We start from the raw sequence: 20,371 nt of genomic DNA, 5'->3' as shown, positions 1-20,371 counted from the left end.
GGGAGGAAAAAATAAGAGGAAATCAGAGAAAGAGACAAATCATGAGGGCCTCTTCACTCCAGGGAACAAACCGAGGTTGCTGGAGGGGAGGTGGGTGGGGGGATGGGGTCACTGGGTGGTGGGCATTAAGGAAGACACGTGATGTGATGAGCACTGGGTGTTATATGCAATGGATAAATCACTGAACTCTACCTCTAAAACTAATAATACGTTAACTAATTGAATTTAAATAAGTTAATAAAAAAAGAAAAAGAAAAAAAGGAAAGAAGCAAGAGAAAAACATACTAGGCATGGTGTGCTGTAAGGTGAAATGTGCCAAAGCAGATAAAGTAAAGGCTAGTGGACTGGGACAGCCAGTGTGGGGTTTTTAAATTGGGTGGTCAGAGAAAGCCTCAAATAGAAGGTCACATTTGATAAAGATCTGAGGGATGTGAGGGGCTGTGCCTGCCAGTGGCCAGAGGAGATTATCCCAGGCAGAGGGAGGCGGAGAGCAGAGACCTGGGTGGGCTGGGGGAAGGCGGGCGCCTGGCTGGCAGAAGAACAGAGGGGAGGCTGCCTCGCAACTTCCAAAAACTCGAGGAACAAGGGCGCTGCTGCTTCCAGTTTAATTAAGCTCACTACAGCAGGTAAGCACTTCCCCATTAAAATGCAGTACATTCCAATGCAATTTTTGTGTCTCTTTGGGATGTGAGCTTAACACGAAGTTGCCGGGTGGTTGAGCATCTGCCAGCTCTGCCTGCGTCCTCACAGGTATAACCAGGCTCCCTGCCTCCCCCCAGAGTTCCATGCATATAAACCGTTCAAAGGATTTACACGTCATTAGTCATATTTCAGTTTTTATCAGAAGGAAGTATAATAAGGTACATCTCCCCAACAAATGATCATTTCCACAGGGCTTTCATCCACTGGATCTCATTTGCTTTGGCCTTCACAAAGCACGGAAGCGAGGTGCCTGGGCGGCTCAGTCGTTGAAGCATCTGCCTTTGGCTCAGGTCACGATCCTCCAGTCCCTGGATCAAGCCCCAAGTATGGCTTCCTGCTCAGTGGGGAGTCTTCTTCCGCCTCCGCTCCCCACGCACCCCCCACTCCTGCTCTCTAGCTCACTCTCTCTCCCTCTCAAATAAATAAGATAAAATAAAATAAAATAATAAAATAAAATAAAATAAAATAAAATAAAATAAAATAAAATAAAAACAAAGCACAGAAGGGAGGGAGCTACTGTCCCCATTTTCCAGACGAGAAAACTGAGGCTTTCCAAGAACACCATCCTAGGAAGGGAAGGACCTTTTTCCACTTTCCCCTTTCTGTCCAGTGTTCAGGCACCACATTCCTCTTTCCACTCCTCCTGAAGCGTCCCTCTCCTTGAAGACGGGGCTCATCCCTGGCTCATCTTCATGTGTGACAGGCTTACCCCTGGTCCCAGCTCACAGACGTTGGGTTTAGAGACAGCAAAGGCTTTGCTGCTAGATGTGGGACTGTCGGGGTTGTGCTGGAGCTGGCTTACACCGCTTACAAGAATTGTTAAATTTCCAGAAATTTTGCCAGCTGGTTGACATCATGCTGTCGGTTTGAATCCAACCATGTCTTAGTCCGTTCGGGCTGCTATAATAGCATACCATAGATGGGTGGCTTATAAGCAGTGGAAATTTCTTTCTCATGCTCCTGGAGGCTAGAAGCTCCAGCAGCATCTGGCCCATTGATGGCTTTTCGTGGTGTCCTCATACAGCCGGTGAGGAAGGGGGCTCTTCTAGAAAGGCACTAATCCCATTCATGAGGGTCCATCCTCATGACCTCATCACCTCCCAAAGGCCTCATCTCCTGGTATCATCCCATGGGAGGTTAGGCTTCAACATATGAATTTGGGGAAGACACAAACATTCAGTCCACAGCAAGCGCTGACATGGAAATCAGCTAACTACGATTCAGGGCTTGCTGTCTTTCCCCTGGGACACAGGTTGTTAAGGATTTATTTACTGCTATGTTATTGCTTCCAAACCCTGTTAGCTCCGCAGCTTTGCACAAATTATTTAGCCCCCCGGTCCTCAGTTTCTCCAGCTGTAAACTGGGGGTAGTAGCATCCACCCCGTGAGATGCTTCTGAGGGTGAATCAAGATATAAGAGGAAAAGAGCCACTCACTGTGGGTGGTCCACACAGAGTGGCGCTACCAATATTATCGGGCACTGAGGCAGTGAGTGGTGAATTTCGTAACTCCCCGTGGGCCAAGCACACTCCTAATTACAGAAAAATACATAGGAAACATCAGGAGCAGTCAGAAATGGGCACAAGAAGGTGTGGTGGGTCAGGAGATGGGGAGAGCAGAGTACACCAAAGACCACCGGCAGGTCCGAGGTCAATCTTTGCTCTTCCGCATGACCTTGGGCAAATCCCATCCCCTTCCCGATTGATTGAAGGATCCTCCATTCACCCACAGGGACTGTCTGATACATCAGATGATGGACCCTGGGCCCCACCCCACCCTCCACGCTCCCTGTGTTTGCACGGCACGACCTCTGTCTCCTCACCCAGCCCTCTCCACAGCCAGGGCCCACCCTCTGGATGTCAGAAAGCAGTCTGGGTCATCTGGTAATCCACAGGCATGACCCCAACTCAGTCCCCTTAAGAATAACAAACCTATGGCACTTAAAAATAAAATATGGGAAATCGGTCATCTTGAAAGCACAAGCCGGAAGTTACAAGTGGTTAACAAATCCTAGAATAGTAAAGTTTGTGAAAAGGATCCTGGACAAGACAGCCTCACCACCTGCCCCCTTTATTAAGACAGTTTCCATGGTGATGGAGCCTGAAGAGATTACTGACTGGGAAAAGCCCCATGAGCATTTTCCATTTGCATGTCCGGGATGGACCAGAAGATCACCTGACCCCGGGACAAGGGGGACATGAGCCATCTATATATTTTTAAGTTATCCCAGGACCCCAAAGGACAGTGGGTACTCAAGATGTCAGAAAGAGAGCAGGGGAGCACGCCAACTGTTGGCTCAACATCTGTCCTCTCCCGTGTGCAAGCTCTGTGAAGACAGAGAGCGACTCTGGCTCATCGTTCTGTCTCTGATGCGTCACGGTCTTTGCCGTATCGCATGCCAGCCCTTAGCACCAGATGCATGAACTTTGTGGACGTCAGATGCTGGGAATGCGGAGATGAGAAAGATGTGGCCCATCCCCCAAGCAGCTCCCTGCTGATGGTGGAAACAGACCCACAAGCCAGTAAATGTGACCAAGCTGCCCTGTTCGGTAGGACAGTCCAGGAGAAGGCACCGCCAGCTGGGGGCACGTCTGGCAGTGCTGAGGGAGCCCGACAGAGTCCGTGAACCTGGCCTATCAACTCCAAGAGAGCAAGGTTCTCTTCATCCCTGTACCCTGAGAAAGTAAGATATGACCTGGTACACAACACACACCTATGTAAGGAACAGATACTTGGGGGAGCAGAAGCAAAAGTTCTCACAGTGAACAAAGGGAGACAGTGTTCCAGGCGGGAGGAACGGCCTATGCAAAGGCCCGAGACATGCAGACAGCAAGACGAATGACAGGTGTCATTCATCAGTTGGTTTGGTTGGAACAAAAATGCAGCAAGACGGTAGCAGAGGCTGGTGTCAGCAGGAGAGGCTGGCATAGCGTCAGATGGCTGGTCATAGACAGACATGAAGTTGTGGGTGTGGGGATGCCACTGCTGGGTTCTACATCGAGAAATGGTGGCCTCAGATTTGCACTGTGGTAAGATTTGCTCTGTGCCATGGAGTCAGTGTTTCCTCCCCCACAAAAAGTCACATGTTGAAACCCTAGTCCCCCGTGTGATGGTATTTGGAGATGGGGCCTTTGGGTGAGATGTAGGTTACAGGTAGAGCCCTCATGATGGGATTAGTGCCCCTTTAAGAAGGAACAAGAGAGATAGAGAGCGCTCTCTCCCTTACCCCATATGAGGACCCAGCAGGAACACTGCCCCCTGCCCACCAGGAAGAAGGCTGTCACCAGACCCTACCATGCTGGCACCCTGACCGCCACTTGCAGCCTCCAGAACGGTGAGAAATACACTTTCATGTGAACGCTGCCTCGTCTATCAGAATCCATGATGGCAGCCCGAAATGACTGGGACACCCTGGTAGGGCAGGGGGTGATGGACGGGGGTGCTGAAAGTCGAAACGCCAGGCGAGAGGCTGCAGCAACAGTCAAGGTCAGCAACGAAGGACTGTAAAGCGCTTTTACCCTTCATCAAAGGTTCCTGGGGTGGGGGGGTGCCAGTCTCTGTCCTCCCCCCAGACTCCTTCCTGCCCCCTGCTCAAGTCAGAGCAGCCCCACACTGAAACACCTTACGCAGTTCACTTTGGTCAAAGTCTCTGCACTTACAACAGTGTCAGCCTCTAATGTCAGTGGTTCTCTCTTGGCTCAGAGTGGCGCGCGGAGATCTGTGTCTTGACTCGGTCCATCGCTACTCAGGGAAGCTTCTAGAAATACACACTGGCTAAGAGGACTGTGAAATGATTGCAGGTTGTCTGTCCTCACCCTCCCCTACCAGGTGTTCTTTCCCACAGTGACTTGAGCGGTAACATGAGCAGGGGAGGCACCCGAGCAATTTGAAGAGAAGCATTTTAACAGCTGGTCTAGTCCATGTAGGCAATCCGGTAAGTAGAAACGGATTTTGAAAATGAGAATGAGGGAGGAAGTGAACTGTGCAAGCCGCGGAGGCCCTCCCGAGTGAGCAGCGCTGAGATCGTCAACACCACCTCCGGTCCTCGATCCAGGGCTGCCTCCTGCCTGAGATGTGCGGCCCCTGCTCGCTAGTTCCCTGCCCGGTCCTGCCAGTCGCCGCACGGCGTAGCTATCCTTCTTTTCCCATTTTACAAGGAAGGAAACTGAGACACAGAGAAGAGAATCAATTCGCTCTCGAGGCCTCTATAGTCCATGACCTGACAGGGTGCAACCACAGAAGGTCATTTTCTCACAGCTCTGGAGACTGGAAACCCAAGATCAAGGCACCGACCATGTCGGGTTCGGGCGGGAAGCCTCCTCCCGGCTTGTAGACAGCCGCCTTCTTGCTGTGTCCTCACCTGGCAGAAAGCCCCACTTCATCATCACAGGCCACTGTCTGTGACACCCTAATGACCCTAATGACCTCATGTCACCTTAATAACCACCTGAAGGCTGTCCCCTATACGGTCACACTGGGGAATAGGGCATCAATATATGAATTGGGAGTGGCGGGGGGGGGCGGGGTACATGGTTCAGTCCATAGCAGCCTCGCAGCGTGCAAGAGGCAGGGCTGCCCTGAGTACCCGGGAGGTCAGATTTGGACCCCGAGTGCTGAAATGTTCCCCTGCCTATCTCTCTCCTGCCCTCCCCCACAACTCTCTCCTATCCTTCCCTCCCCTCATCTCTCTCCTGCCCTCCCCCCCACCTCTCTCCTGCCCCCCCACCTCTCCAGGACCCCTGCTAATGCAGCACCCTCACCCTCCTGTGGGTGTAATTTCTCATTCCCTTTTCCCTTTGCCCCACGTGTCTTAAGCCCTAGAGAGCAAAAAAACGGATGAAAATATTGCTCTTGACAAAGACTTGGACCATCACAGGCTTGGGAGCACACATCATTCATTCCTCAGAGGCAACACTGCCGTGCAAATAATCAATGCCCAGCCTTCGCCTTGCCAGTTACAGAGCACGTCAGCAAAGAAGCAGAACAGGAAGGGGCACGGTGGGGATTTCCAAGGCTGCGATAATTCACCCTCCATGTAACGAGATGAAAAGCTGACATATAATTAGTGCAAAGCTCCGGTGTTCTTATGAACCCATCAAGCAATTCCTCACGCTGCTCCCTTCCAGTAGGGGCCAGAGAGGCAACCAAACAGAGGCCTGGCAGGAGGGTCTCCGTCTAGAGGGTAAGGGCCGGGGCCTTCTCTCGGCAGCTGTGGGGGAGGGGCTGATGCCAGACAGCCTCGCTTCGGTCCCATCTCCTCCACTTACTCGCAGTGGGACTCAGTTACCCCATCTGTATAATGGGGACAACAATATTAAGATGACAGTAGGAAACCAACGAGGCTGTTAGTGGGACTAGGGAAGTAAGGGATCCTTATCAGAAAATGTTATAGGTCGTTTCCCTACAGAACTGAAAACCTCAGGGCACAATGGGATGGTGATGAGTTTGAATCACCGTTCAATTGATTCAGGCAGGCAGTGAGCTGCTTTGAGTCCTGCTTTCCCTGAGGAAGGGAGCCCATGGCCCTCACCACGCAGGGCTGTTAGGACGGCTGTGTGGGCTGACAGGGAGCACAGGTGACGGGCTCCAGATACCTGGCAGGCACAGGTTTCCCGCAAACTGGCTCCAGTCTCCCTCTGCGGGTTTCCATCTCCTCCCTCATTCTGGGTTCCAGACACGCAGGTGGGACCCACCACCTGCCCCTCCCCTGCTGCTTCAGGAATGGACATGTGACCCGAACCAGGTCCATCCCCCCATGCCCATCGTCCTCTGTTGGTGCTGTTGGGCTAACAGGAGAAGCTGGAGCAAGATGTGGTCAGCACGAGCCATGGCTCTGAAAACAAAGCTAACACAGGGGAAAGCCAGAGAGAGACAGAGGGACCAAAGCCACGGGAATTCTAGACCTCTTCGCTATGAAACCCAAGAGATTCTGTTTTGTGCTGAAGCAAATTTAAATTTCTGCCCCTATAGCTGCATAAATCGTGAGCCATACCACATGTGAAGGGCTCAGGACTGACCAATGGACTGAGGGGCGCTTCCCTGCTGTCGGCTCAGAGCTAACGGGAGCACTGCCCATCTGTCCATCACATAGTCACAGACGCACGTACACAGAACCTCTTACAATGGGCAGTATTTTCATTTACAGAAAACATACCTTCATATCCTTCCCTCTCAGCTGATTCTCCAAACAGTCCTAGCAGTAAGCCAGAGCATTAGTTATGTTTATTTTAAGAGGGAGGGTGGGGAGGGGCAGGGGGAGGGGGAGAGAGAGAATCTCAAGCAGGCTCCACACCCAGTGCAGTGCCTGACACAGGGCTTGATCTCATGACCCTGAGGACCACAAGCTGAGCTGAAATCAAGAGTCAGACGCTCAACTGACTGAGCCCCCCAGGCGCCCCCAGCTAGGACATTATTATCACCATTAATGCGTGACAGTTTGAGATGTGACTCTAAACTTCAGCAGCCAGTCACTCCCTCTTGCTCACGATGGGAAAGTACTGCCACGGGGCCCAACAACTGCAGAGAGCTCCCTCCCTCACCCCGCAGTCCTGTAATCATGGGTGTGCGACATTAACCTGTGTCTAGGAGCACATAAACAGGGCAGGGAAAGGCGGTGCCTTCAGAGGGGCTGCTCCAACCTCACCCCCTTCTTCAACACACATCACGCACCGGGCATACACGCACACCCCTCAGTCCACTCTAGGGAGTCCCGTGGAAGGCGTTTCGACAAACCACGGAAGTGTTTGGATCGCTGCCTGGAGACACGGAGAACCTGCACTTGGTACTCAGGCTGTAACACAGAGTCTTGTCCCCGTGGAGACGCCCAGGCGTACGGCGTCTGCTGGGTTTTCCCAAGTGGGAAACTCACGTCGCCTTGGTCTATCACCCTTGTTCGGGGTGCCTCTGAGCGTGGAGAGCAATGGAAATATGGGCGGTAGCCTATTAGGAACATGCGCTAGACTAGACTTTCCCCTCGGGGGTCACTCGTGATGCTCAGCTGAGGTGCAGAATGAGAGCCAGAATTCGTCTCCTAGAACAGCCTGTTCTGTGCCCTTCAACAAAATCCAGCTCCAGGAACACTGAGCAAGCAACACCCCCCCGCCCGACATGCCTGTGACCATGTGAGACTCCCAGACACAAAGAACCAAGAGAGCGCCTGCCTTCGAGGAGCCAGCGATGCCTCGGTAAGGCCAGATATCTGGGTTCGGGCTCACTGCGCGAAAGGCTGTGCTGGGTGGGTCAAGCCCAGAGCCGGTGGGGACGGTGAGGGGCACTCAGTCGGCCTGCGGGTTAGGGAAGGCTCCTGCCCCAAGTGTCTCCTAAGCTGGATGAAAGGAATGGGTGGGATTTGGTTAGAGGAAGTGGGCACGGCGCAGGTGGGGCCAGCAGGGGTCAGGGGGAGAGGCAGGTGGAAAGTTCAGGAAAAGCAAATGTCACTGCAAAGGCACAGGGGCAGGGAACCACCAGTAGGTGGCATTTCAAGGATGCCAATTTAAAGCAGAGACAACAGCCAGGGATGGGATGGAGAGAAAGTTCTAGAACATGGATCATGGCAGGCCTTGTGGGCCAAATTCAGAACCTGGAATTTAGCATATCTGTCCTGGGCAGCCACCCTAAGGTCTTCTTGCCATCCACACTACGGGTGACATTTTTTAAAAAGCTGAAGTTCCCTCTCTTTGGCTTTCTCTTACAGCATTCCGCACATTTGCTCAGAAACACAAAAGCTTTCGCTTCAAAATCTATTTTCAAGTCTGATTCATCAGGTAAGAGGACAGAATTAAAATTAAAAGTGAGCAGATGCTTCCAGATTCCGTGAGAGAATGTACTTTACAAAATACCCATCGGAGAACATAACTGTACAAAATATTCAAAGGAGTGTCTGCATCTGGAAAGTTCCATCCCTGTCTCTCTACCAGGCAGAAGCTTCCTTCCAGCACAGCGGGCTTTGCACACGGCTCGGCGGAGAGGCTGCCCCAGGGGCCCGGCGCGCGGTCACTCACCACAGGTTGACCAGGAAGGGGTGCTCCAGCCCCTGCATGATCTGGAGCTCCCGGAAGACGTTCCGAACCTCGTCCCTCTCGATGCACTTCTGCTTGCTCATGTACTTCATGGCGTACATCTTCTTCGTGTCTCGCTTCTGCACGATGCATACCTGAGCGACAGCCAGAGGCGAGAACATTCAGGCCAACATTTCCCAAAAGAAAAAAAAAAGAAAGCAGGCAAGCAGCCCCCCCCCGCGTTTCTACCTCTGGGTTGAAGCCCCTGTTCCGAGGAGTTGCTGGCGGAGCAGCTCAGCCCGCGCCGCGAGCTCCCCACAGCTGTGAACTGGAGGAGTTGGACCAGCTCCAGCTGTTCTGCTCTCAGATGTTTACGCGAAGCATTAGCTGTGTGCCAAGTGCTGGAAAGGGAGCTGCAGGTACAGGAGACAGAAGGAGCAGCCCTGCCCTCAAGGAGTGCACAGACCAGGAGGAAAACAGACAACGCACCCACGTCCGCAGCCCTGAAGTACGTGGCGTCGGTGCCCGCTGTACCCCCTGGCCCGCCCCACTGCAGCACACACCTGTCTGCCAGCATCGCTTTCCTCTGCTCAAGGACTCTCACTGCCAGCAGTGCCCACTTTGCTGCCCAGGCAGCAGACTGGCGATGCCAGAGAGTCAAGGCCGGCAGGAGTAGCGCCTCGACCCCAGGCCCCTTGCCCGTTCCGTGGGTTAAGTCTGAGAAGTGGCCCATGGGGCACCTGGCTTGATGGCACACCCTTTACTGGCAGTCCTCCTGCCTCTCCTCCCCTGACTCACTTCCCAGCTCACCTCCCCATGCTGTTTTCACCTCTCCAGTGCCCGGACTCGAGTCCTTGTCTTGCACCCTGGTCCTGGAGATCCCCAATCTCAGCCCCTGGGGGAGCAAGGGCAGAGTACTGAGCACTTTACTGCGGGCCAGAGGCGAGCAAATGCTCTCACTGACAATCCACTCAAGGGCCTCTCCAATCAATCCTCTGTCTTCCCTCGAGCTCGAGAAGCGGTGGCCCTGAGTGCACAAATCAGTACATCCAGCGTCCAACATGCCCCTACGTGTCAGGACGGAGTGTCAAACCCAGACAGTCCGACTCTGGAGTGACTCCCTTGCCGGGGCCGTGGGGGCAGGTGGGAGGACAGGCCATCAGGGAGGGCTCCCTGGAGGAGTTAGTGCCAGAGCACGAGCACAGGAGGATGGAACGATGGGAAAGGAAGAAGTTTTAGGGAAACAGAGGGGTATACAGGAGGGCCCGAGGACACGGAGCAAGGAGTGTGGTATGGCGGCAAATATTCCTGTGCACCATGAACAGCTAACAAGGGCTATATTAGCCAGTCCTCCCAAACACTTGATGAGGTATTGGCCTTACTTCCTTGGGCCGCCGTAGCACAGAACCACAGCCTGGGCGGCTTACAGACACAGACGCCTACTGTCTCTCGGTTCTAGAAGCCAGAGGCCCAAAGTCAAGGCGTCAGCAGGGCCATGCCCCTCTGAGGCTGCAGGGGAGGGTCCCTCCTTGCCTCTTCTGGCTTCTGGTGGTGGTCGGCACCCCTGGGCATCTGTGGGGCTGCAGCCGGCACTTCGATCCGGCCTCTGCGGTCTCGTGGCCTTCTTCCCTCTGTGTGTCTGCATATCTGTGTCCAAACTTCACCTTCTTCTTAAGGATGCCAGTCACTGGATTCAGGGCCCACGCTACTCTTGTAGGACCTCATCGGAACTAATTACGTCTGCAAAGACCGTTTTCCAAATAAGCCCCATTCTGAGGTTCCAGGAGGATAGGAATTCTGGGTGACACTATTCAACCCCATACAGCCAGCTATTACTATGATCCTCACTTGTCAGATGAAGGGAGAGAGGCACAGGAAGGTTGTAGGCCCTCCTCACATCTCTGGACTTAAACCCAGACCCTGCCTCCCCAGCAGGCACTTTCCACCAACACGCTTCCTCCGTGAGAACAGGACACTTGAGACACAAGGTCAGGGATAAGATCATGGGCCTGGGCTGCCATCTCAGGAGCTCGGGGTCTTCTCCAGTATGCCACATTGCTCCTCTGCTGGAAATCGGACTCCTTTTAGCTCTGACATGCCGTAAATGTGTCTGAGACGATGGGGAAAGCCTGGACTCCAGCTACGCTTCACTTATGCCTCCCTGAGCCCCAGTCTCTGGATCTGTCTGAACAGAGTTAGCCAGGCCCACCCTGCACACTGGAGAGGGGAAACTACATGAGATTACATGAGACCGAGAAAGTAGAAGGGCCCAGCATATCAGGGGGGCAATAAATGTCCTGAATCTGAATGTCTTAAATAGCACACTTCATGCACCCTCCGAAAGGACGTTGTCCCAGGAAATAAAATCACTGATGAGACTGAAGGTCTGTGGAACTTCCTTTCCAGTGAACTTGAAAATATAAGGAAGCAAAGGTGTGCTGTGCAAAAGTACCACGGGGACCCCGGCTTTGTGGGCATCCTAGCAGAGACTTCCGGCACCCTGGACCCGAGTCCCTGAGACCCACATCTGCAGGCAGACATGTGGTAGGCAGGGTTTCTTATCCCTCTCACTTCTCTTGTGACTTCTCAGAAGAGATGTTCAGCGGACACTGCCTCTGCCAGCGTGGGGAGCCCTGAAGTCCAGCCAAGTGAGCCGCGTGCACCAGCTACAGAAGCTCAGGCTGTGATTAGTTCAAGTCCATGCAAGGACCCGGTTCTGTGGCCTGGCAGATAAAGACCTCCATGACCGTCCTCAGTTACAGGGCGCAGAGGTGCCAAGAGATGGTTCTCGCCTCCTGGACAGGGGGGAGCATGACACCCACTGCAGCTTAGAGACAGGGCCAGGGGAGGGCCTGGAAAAGGCTCTTCAAGGTGCAATTAGCATTCCAGCTTTCAAAGAGAGCTGGGGATTTGGATGGAGCTTGGAAGTGAGAGTTTGCAGAGCAAGACAGAGAAGGGGAGTCGACACAGGGTGTTGGGGACAGCTTGGAAGTTTGGTTTCACTAACAAACGAAAGGGGGGGGGGATCAAGGGATGGGTCCCTGCCAGCTCAACACTGATGAATGAGTGTGGCTGCACTTTGACTCCCTCCTGGGTAAACTGAGGGCTTGGGTCTATTTTCTAAAGCATCTTAGTGGTACTTATGTTTCTCAAGAGCAGAGCTCAGGAGGCTAGACCCAGGGCCAGGAGAGCTGAGCCCTGCTCCTGGCCCTCCTGCTGACCAAGAGTGGGACCACCCACCTATGTCTGGCTTCGCTTCCTCATTGGCCAAGCAAGGCTCATAGCATCAACTGAACCAACCTGACCATGAGATCGAGGCTGACACAAGAGAAGTAAGGCAAGTCTAATGCACTGTGTAGGGAGGAACGTCTGCTGGGAAGTCACAGACACGCAGAAGGTCTGGGCTCTGGGGACACTCTGACCAGGGCTTACGACCCAGCTCTTTGCTGTGTCACCCTGGGTAAGTCACTCACCCTCTCTGATCCTCAGTCTGCTCATGAGTAAAGTGAGAATGATATGTCCTTCCTCCGAGGGCTGTTGTGCGGGTGTGGAAGGGGATGCGTCTGAAGGGTGTGGTATGGTGCCACACGTCATAGGTACTGAACGGGGGCTAGTTTTCTTTACTTCTCACGGCATTATGCACATATAATGCTCCTGGGACAGAGGCCTTCCACAAATGGCAGCTATCATTATGACTACCAGGCCTTCATCATAACCGTCACAGAGGGTTAACCTAAAGGAAGGCCAGGGGTGCTGCGGGGAGGGTTCTGGGCTGGTCGGGGCAACATTTCCTCCTGACCTGCTGGGGTGGTTGGGTGGAGCCCTTCACACTGCAGAATTAAGGAAGTGGGGACCCTTGGCAGCCACCCCCAGCCATTGTCTCAGGCAGGTGCCTGAAGCACAGGGAATGGAATGAACAAAACCAGAGAGGAAGGGAAGAGCAGGGGAAGGGCAGGCTTAGTTACTGGTTGAGCAGCAGTTCTCAGCAAGAGACGTCCGTGTCCTAACCCCTGGAGACCCAGAACGTGACCCTATCAGGACAAAGGGCCTTCAAAGATATAATCAAGAGACTTGAGCTGAGATCACTCTGGCTTAGGATGGGCTGTAAATCCAACCTGCGTCTTTATAATAAGGGAACAGAAGCGAGCAGACCCGGAGGAGAGGGGGATGGGACCGTGGCAGGCAGAGCTGAGGGAGATGACATGTCTATGGTCCGAGGAACACCGAGCATTGCTGGCAACCCCCTAGGAGAGAGGCACACACAGGCTTCCTCCCTCAAGCCTACAGAACCCTGAGATCCATTTCTGTTCTAAGCCACCAGCCTGTGGTTCTTTGTCATAATGACCAAAGGAAACTACACAGTCTGTCCATGTTCCTCACGGTCATCCACTCGCGGCTGACCGACTCAACCAAGCGTCTCTGGGATCCTTACTCTCCCGCGTGAGCTCCCGGGTCTACGGTCAGCTGTCCGTGGAGCCCAGCTCAGCATGTGGTCCATGCAGGCATCCAGTAAACATGGGCTGGTGAGTGATGGACAGACAGACGCCTGAGCCCTGGAGCAGGGGGCACTGAGTGCACTCAGCTCCCAAAGTCTGTGCTTCCCGGGACCCTGCATTCCAGCCCAAGCCCACGCTCGTGTTTTCTCCACACGAGTCCCTGTGAGCAGAGCAATTTCTGCTATTTAGAGTTTAATGCGTGAAATTTCAGATGGGAAAATTTCACTGTCACAGCTTCCTCAGCGGACCGTCCCACCTCTGCTCTGGTTTCTGCTGGTGTCCTGCTGCCTACTGGGGACTTCTGAAAAATGGGACTGGAAAGATGGAACCCTTCAAGGGCTTTCTTTCACTTTCAGGAAACATTCAAAGTCTATATCTTGGCATTCCGATCCCTCCCTGCCCATGTTACATCTGACACAAGCACAGACACACGCCACACACACACACACACACACCCCACAGAGAGCACACAAACACACATCCAAACGCATGCGTGCACGCACAAACACACACCACATACAAATACACCACGCCAACTCCCTCCAACCCTCTAGGATTTCTTTAAAGAATTCCTCCATCCCCATTACTGCCTTCTACCCTTCTTGCCTCCTCCCCCGCCCTCACCCACTGACTCTGTGCCCGTTCCTTGCCTTCTTTAGGGGCTTCCCTTTATCCTTGAAGTCCATATTTAGACCCTTCCCAATGGGCTCCCAGAGCCCCTATTTTTAGCAAGCTGCTTCACACCCTGGATTATGAATCCTGTGCTGTTTCAAATGCTGGATTATGAATCCTGTGCTCCTTCCTACACTGGACTGTAAGTCCCTGTTTGTTGTCCAACGTCGGATACACTCTCAGGGGCTCAGACACGTGAATTTATCACCTTGGCCCTGGACTCCTGGCAGGAGCATATTCTGTTCCCTCTGCTTAGAATACCTTCTTGCAGGCCTCCCCGGGCCTCACTCCCTGCAGGCATCACGGCCTCCTGATCCCAAGGCCTCCCTGACGCTGACCTCCAGGCCTGAGGTAGAGTCCACAAAGGAGCTGGATCTCATTGACAACTGTGTCCACCACGCCCTGTGTGGCCCCAGGCGGGTCGGCATCCTGGGTCCAACCATATTGACAGCGGAAGAGGAGGGGCTTCTGTTCCTCCCAGCTCTGAATCCCATGGCAACCTTGTGATGGAGGGAATCTGCTGAGAGCTCAGGAGCTCAAGGCAGGTGCTCTGGAAGCCAGGTGAGCACTCCTCCCCACCAGGTGACTGCCCAGGTCCTGGGAACTCCAACTTCAAAAGAGAAGAGGTGTCCCCAGCGGCACCACAGCTCCTTCAGGGCACAGCACAGACTTCCATGAGGAATCACAATTAATGAGGCAGAGAGTGAACAGTTTGGCCAAAGCCACCCAAGCTGCCAAAAGGCAAACACTCAATTAGCATTCCTCATTATTCTAATTCAATTAGGAACTGATGTTATGGCTATGAATCACAATTTATTGGGACAGATAAATAAATGCTAGCTAGCGTGGATTTCAGGTGACTTGCCAGAACGAAGGCACGCGTCACGCAGACATCTCTACGTGGGACTGGAGAAGGGGACTGATGCATATTGCAAACCTTCACAGCCCCAGCGTCCGGGGGTCTCCAGCCCCACTTCACATTCAGAGTGCTGATGATGCGGGTTTTGCGGCACACCCAGGGGTCTGGGAGGGTCCTGGGATTTTGTGGTTTTCAAAAACTCCCCCAGAAAGTCTGATGTGCGGGCAGGTTGAGACCCCTTTGTTGGGCTCCAGGAAAGTCTCTATCTGGCTGCATTTCAGTGACCTTGACGGTCAGCACTCTAACCTTTATGTTACAGCTCAGGCAAGCCAGCCTCTGGGGTTCAGGGGACCCCAGAATCAGAGGTCAGAGCCAAGTTGGGAACTCAGAGCTCTGTGGGTGCAAAGGCTGGCACCGCCCTTCCGTGAGCCCCCCTGGAGCCCACCAGACTCAGTTAATCTCTCTGCTGCCCACCCACTCCCAGCTACAGTGCACTTAGCGAACCCTGTTGAGTGAATATACTGCCATGGTGTGCATTAAAGCACACTGGTTATGCTTGCAGGAGCGAGATTCTGGGAAACAACCAACGTGGCGACAAGCAAGAAAAAAAATCAGGATGAAATAGGTTCACTAAAGAGAGTGATCATGCTGGATACCATTGTTCAAATATCCTACATGACAGGAAGACTGTCTTTGGCAGATAATGATTGTGAACTGCACAATATGCCTCCTCCCCCTTCCTCCTCTATAATAGGACAATTTTCTTCAAGGAGGCAATGTGATCCATTAAATACTCAGTTGTAGCCAGAGGATGCCACAGTTCTGGTCAATAAGATATTAGTCTGCTGGAGGCGTCTAGGAAGTCTTGCTTTCTGAATAACAGGGAATAACTACAGATGAACCCATTCTCTCCCCTTCACCACTTTTCTTGTCCTTCTATCTTGAACACATGTGTAATGTCTGGGGCTGCAGCAGCCCCTTGTGACCACGAGGCCAAGGGCATCATAGAGACGCTGAACCTGTTATCATGGAGTCACCTACCTTCAGATCTCTTGTTATGTGAAAAAAATAACCCCTCTTTGTTCAAACCACCAAAAGGCAGACTTTCTGTTTCTGGCTGCTGAGAAGATTCCCATTGGATACATAAACTATACGGTCATTTTTCATAACACATGTGGCCTCTGACCGGTGGTGGCCTCACTGGAGTCATCAAAAGCTGGCCTCAAGAAAAATACTCATCTGGGTGAATATTTTACTCAGCAAACAGTTATGAAATGCCTGCCATGGGCCTGGTACCATGCTAGCTATGGAGATATGGCACACACCGCCCCCCACCACCAACACCAGCTCAAAGTTAATGGGATAAGCAGACGATATTCAAGAATAAAAGCCAAAGTCATTCACCATTAGCCACGGGGCCCTCCATGGCCTGGCCCTACCTCCCCTCCACACATATCTGTTTCTCTCCTCCCTGCTCGCTTCCCACACACTTGTCTCCATGCCCTTCTGTGTCCACCACACCCTTCCCCACATGTCCCAGTCTTGGGCCCTCACCTCCTCCAGGCTCGGCTCACGAGTCACCTTAATCAGGTCGGCATCCCTGACCTCTCCATGTGAGAGAGCTAACCCCTCCTCTACCACCTGACCAGCTCCTGTCACTGATCATGCTTCTTCCTTGATTTGTTTATCCATTGCTGGTCTCCCCTCTGTGTCATAAACCTCCATGATAATAGTGATTTTTCTCTCTTTTGTTGGCAGCTCCAACCTCAGTAACCAGAATGGTGCCTGGCACGTGGCAGGTGTCTGATTGGTAAGTGTGGCTAGCTGAAGGAATGAATGGATAATTATTTAGGAAAAGGCAGTGCTATGGGGGAGGTGAACACATGAGTCTAAGGGACCCAGAAGAGGGATCCTGACCAGGTTATGGGATTAGGGAAAGGCATTCTGGAAGAGACTGTTTCTGGGTCATCAAGGGTTGGCTTCATGAGGATGGAAGTATAGAGGAGAGAGAGAGGGAAGTGTATTACCACAGCCCCTCTGGAAGTATAAGGAACTAGAACATGCATGTTAGCATGGGTCAGCAGCTTTTTCAACTGTAAAATGGAGAGAGGACTGTCCTCAATGGGGGGTCACGAAGGCTGCGCAGTAAAGCACTTTCTCCATTATTTACTGATGCTGTCATTCTGATAATCATTCATGTGTGTTCTGAAGGTAGGAGCAGCGAATGTCACAGAGATCGCAGAAGTGGCCCAAGAAAGACCTCAGGAACAATTTCACAATTATCACGGTAATTTTATGTGTCAGCTGGGCTGGGCCACGGTGCCCAGATCTATGGTCAAACATCATTCTGGATGTGTCTGTGACGGTGCTACAGAAGGGTTTTAAAAGTGGATCTAGGTGTGCCACTGTGACTGAATGAATGAGTAAACAAGCAACATGGAAAATTGGGGTTTGGGGAGGAGGGGAGTTCTTTCTGATGGCAAGGTGGAGGAGGCTTTGAAGGCCGGTCCAAAAGCTGATCCTGTGTTCTCTAAAAAAAATGAATGCTTACGTATACACCGATCCCCTCCACGCCCCTGAGTCACAGGGGCCACCACAGTGTCAGGAAATGCCAAAAACAGTCATGGGAACAAGTACCCCAGCACGAACCCTGGTGCTTCGGAGACCCTACTGGAAATGCGTCCTTTCCAGTGAAGCAAGTGGGGACCACTCCATGGGCGTGACAAGGCCTGAAAATCCTCGTCTAGAGGACGGAATGAGACATCATTATGGGAAGATGTCAGGAAATGCAGGAGAGCAGTGAGGTCTCTCAGATTGGTCGGTAATGGATCATTTGTTCTAGTCGATGCTTGAAAGCCATTCATGAGTAAGCCTGCATTTCCTGTGATATTTAGCTCTTAATAAAGCGATCCCCAGGAGCTGGCAAATTCCTCCAAAGTATGCCTCAAGCCAAACACGACCTAATTAATATGAAATGAATAAATATTTCATTAAAAAGAAATGGATTCCATCTTTTATAAAAGATGTCTGCGCAAACAATAAAGGTTTGTAGTAAAAGCATCATGTTTAAGAATTCTAAAAACGATTCTTACGTAAGAGGAACAGCTCACAGGCGCAGGAAGTCAGGCGACTTGCCCAGAGTCACCTGCTTGAGCCAGAATTCCAACTCAGCTCTGGAGGTATCTCTCTAACCCTTGTGCTATAAACTGATTAACTTGTGCATTTTCCTAAAGAGAGCAACCGTATACACTGAGTCCCCACTGCGGCAGACATGGTGCTGGCTGAGCATCTGACACACTTCTGCTGTTCCTTGCCCCATTGCTAACTGCCCTTGCCACAGGACCTTTGCACCTGCTGCCCCTTTTGTCCATGATATTCTTTACCTCAGATCTTCACATGATCTGTTTTCCTGTCAGCAATCAGGTCTTAGCTTAAATATCTCCTTCTCAGACCTTCCCTGTTGTCCTCTCCTCCAAGGAAAGCAGTCTTACCCTCCTAGGTTGCTGTTCTATACATTTTCTGTAGAGCAATGATCATCACTATGTCACTGTGTTTGTTTAATGTTGGTGTGTTAGTCTCTGTGGCAACAGGGACCTTGTCCAGCTTGTTTACCACACCAGCACAAGCACCTAGAATAATGCCGGGCCAGAGCAGTTGCCATCAACATTTACTGTTGGATTCCTGCTGTGTGTTCCTCCATGCTCCTGTTATCTTGGAGGCCCAGCACTTTAAAAGATCAAAAAAAAAAACAAACCCAAAACATTAAATTAAAAAAAACACCTAAGTCAAATGTTTCTAAACATTCAAACTTATAAACATACATAGAAAATCTGATCTCTGTTTAAGTCCAGAATGGATTTATTACAGTCTGGTCACTAAATTGGTTAGTCTGCTATTAATCAAATATATTTTTTTCACACCACAAATTTACATGCAGATGAAATTCTGGACTGATGAATGAGACAACTAATAACATGCTTGGGCATGGAAATGGTCATCTCTGCACAGTAAGGCCGTGCGGAGGCTGGGATGATCATTTGTGCAAGTCCAGCTCAGTCTTATCCAGAATCTTCCTTTGGGGACATAAAGAGCTATTATCGTATAACTCTGTGCCACCCTCTATTTTATGTGCAGACTGCCGCTGGCTATTCTATGAATTTTAATTAACTCCTGTTTATTTTGCTTCAACCCTGCAGCTCTTTAAGCAGAGGGCCCAATGGCCAATCCAAGAAAGATACTTGTGAAGCAAACTTCTCAGAAGGTTCTGCCAAAGATTCCTTCCTCTTCCTTCCTTGAAATAATTATGCCCTATTGACTTCAAAGTTAACTCAGAGTAGGACATTTCACCCTGCACTCTCTCTGCTGGCACAGAAGAAAACTCGGACTGGCTCCATCACTGAAGGGTCAAGGGGTGCATGCAGAGGGTGGAGAGGGAGGCCACAGAGGGACCGAGATAGCTGGAGGGCCAATCGTGAGACATGAATCTGCAGCAGGGGAGACAGAGGTGCACTTCAGGATCCCCACCCAGAGACAGTCAGCCAACCTCATCGAACGACTGGTTGTCAAGTTCCTCATTCACTTATATATATTCATGCATATATATACGCACATATATGTACAGGCAAATACACACTGCTTGGTGGGTATGTATATATATGTGTGTATATGCTGCTTGATGGGTATACATATATATGTATGTACATATACATATGTGTGTATCTATATACTATATTTACTGCTATATATCAAATGCTTAATATATATTATATATATCAATATATTACAGCAAAATATGTTATAATACATTATTAGTATATGGCATAACACATATACTAATATATATTATATAAGGTATATACTGTATATATAAAACCATATATAGATACTGCTTATAGGGTATATATCTACATACGTGTGTATATATACACATACATATACATATATATGTATATACATATATGTGCATGTAGGTGTGTGTATATATATATACTGTGTGTATATATATGCATATGTACCTATAGATTGTGTGTATGTGTGCATCTACATGCACACATGGGTACACATACTGATTACTGCATGTGTATATGCATGTACATGCATGTGTGTGCATACACACACACACACACACACACACTGCTTAGTGTCTCTGTATATGTATCTCTATATACCTGCTTAGTGGGTTGCATACTATATATATGCTTTTTGCACATATGTGTGTACATAAATATACATGTGCATCTATATACTGCTTACGAGGTGCTGGGGACACGACAGTGAACAATGAGGAAACCCTGCTGCCCTCACAGAGCTTATATTCTGGTGCATAAGACCAACAACCAAGAGCACACATGACTAAACACATAATGGAATCCTAGGTAGCGACAGGTGCTGTGAAGCAGGGGACTAGGACAGGTAAGGGATATGGAACACTTGGGGGTGGGTGGTCAAGTGGGGTGGGTATTCAGGGAAGACCCCGAGGGAGGGGACACTTAGGCAGAGGGAGGGGGAAGGGACATTTGAGAAGAGGGAGGAGACACTTAAGAAGAGGGAGGGGACACAAAGCAGAGGGAAGGGGAGGGGAGAGGGGACATTTAAGCAGGGGGGAAGGGACACAAAGCGGGGGGGGGGGGGGAAAAAAAAAAAAAA

The 20,371-nt window shown here is 51.1% G+C and overlaps 1 protein-coding gene across 1 annotated transcript in view; it reads right to left on the bottom strand.

Annotated features, from left to right (window-relative positions):
- STK32B (serine/threonine kinase 32B) overlaps window positions 1-20,371 on the bottom strand; it is a 284,209-nt gene that overhangs the window by 235,415 nt on the left and 28,423 nt on the right. The window contains exon 2 of the mRNA XM_034670976.1: window positions 8,702-8,853. Coding sequence (XP_034526867.1) covers window positions 8,702-8,820 — 119 coding nt within the window. The 5' untranslated portion in view covers window positions 8,821-8,853. The remainder of the gene's footprint in view (window positions 1-8,701; window positions 8,854-20,371) is intronic.

Source organism: Ailuropoda melanoleuca, chromosome 11, assembly GCF_002007445.2.
Source record: "Ailuropoda melanoleuca isolate Jingjing chromosome 11, ASM200744v2, whole genome shotgun sequence".
Lineage (NCBI taxonomy): Eukaryota > Metazoa > Chordata > Mammalia > Carnivora > Ursidae > Ailuropoda > Ailuropoda melanoleuca.
Note: the sequence above shows the minus strand (reverse complement) of the source record. Positions and strands in the feature narration are given on the sequence as shown.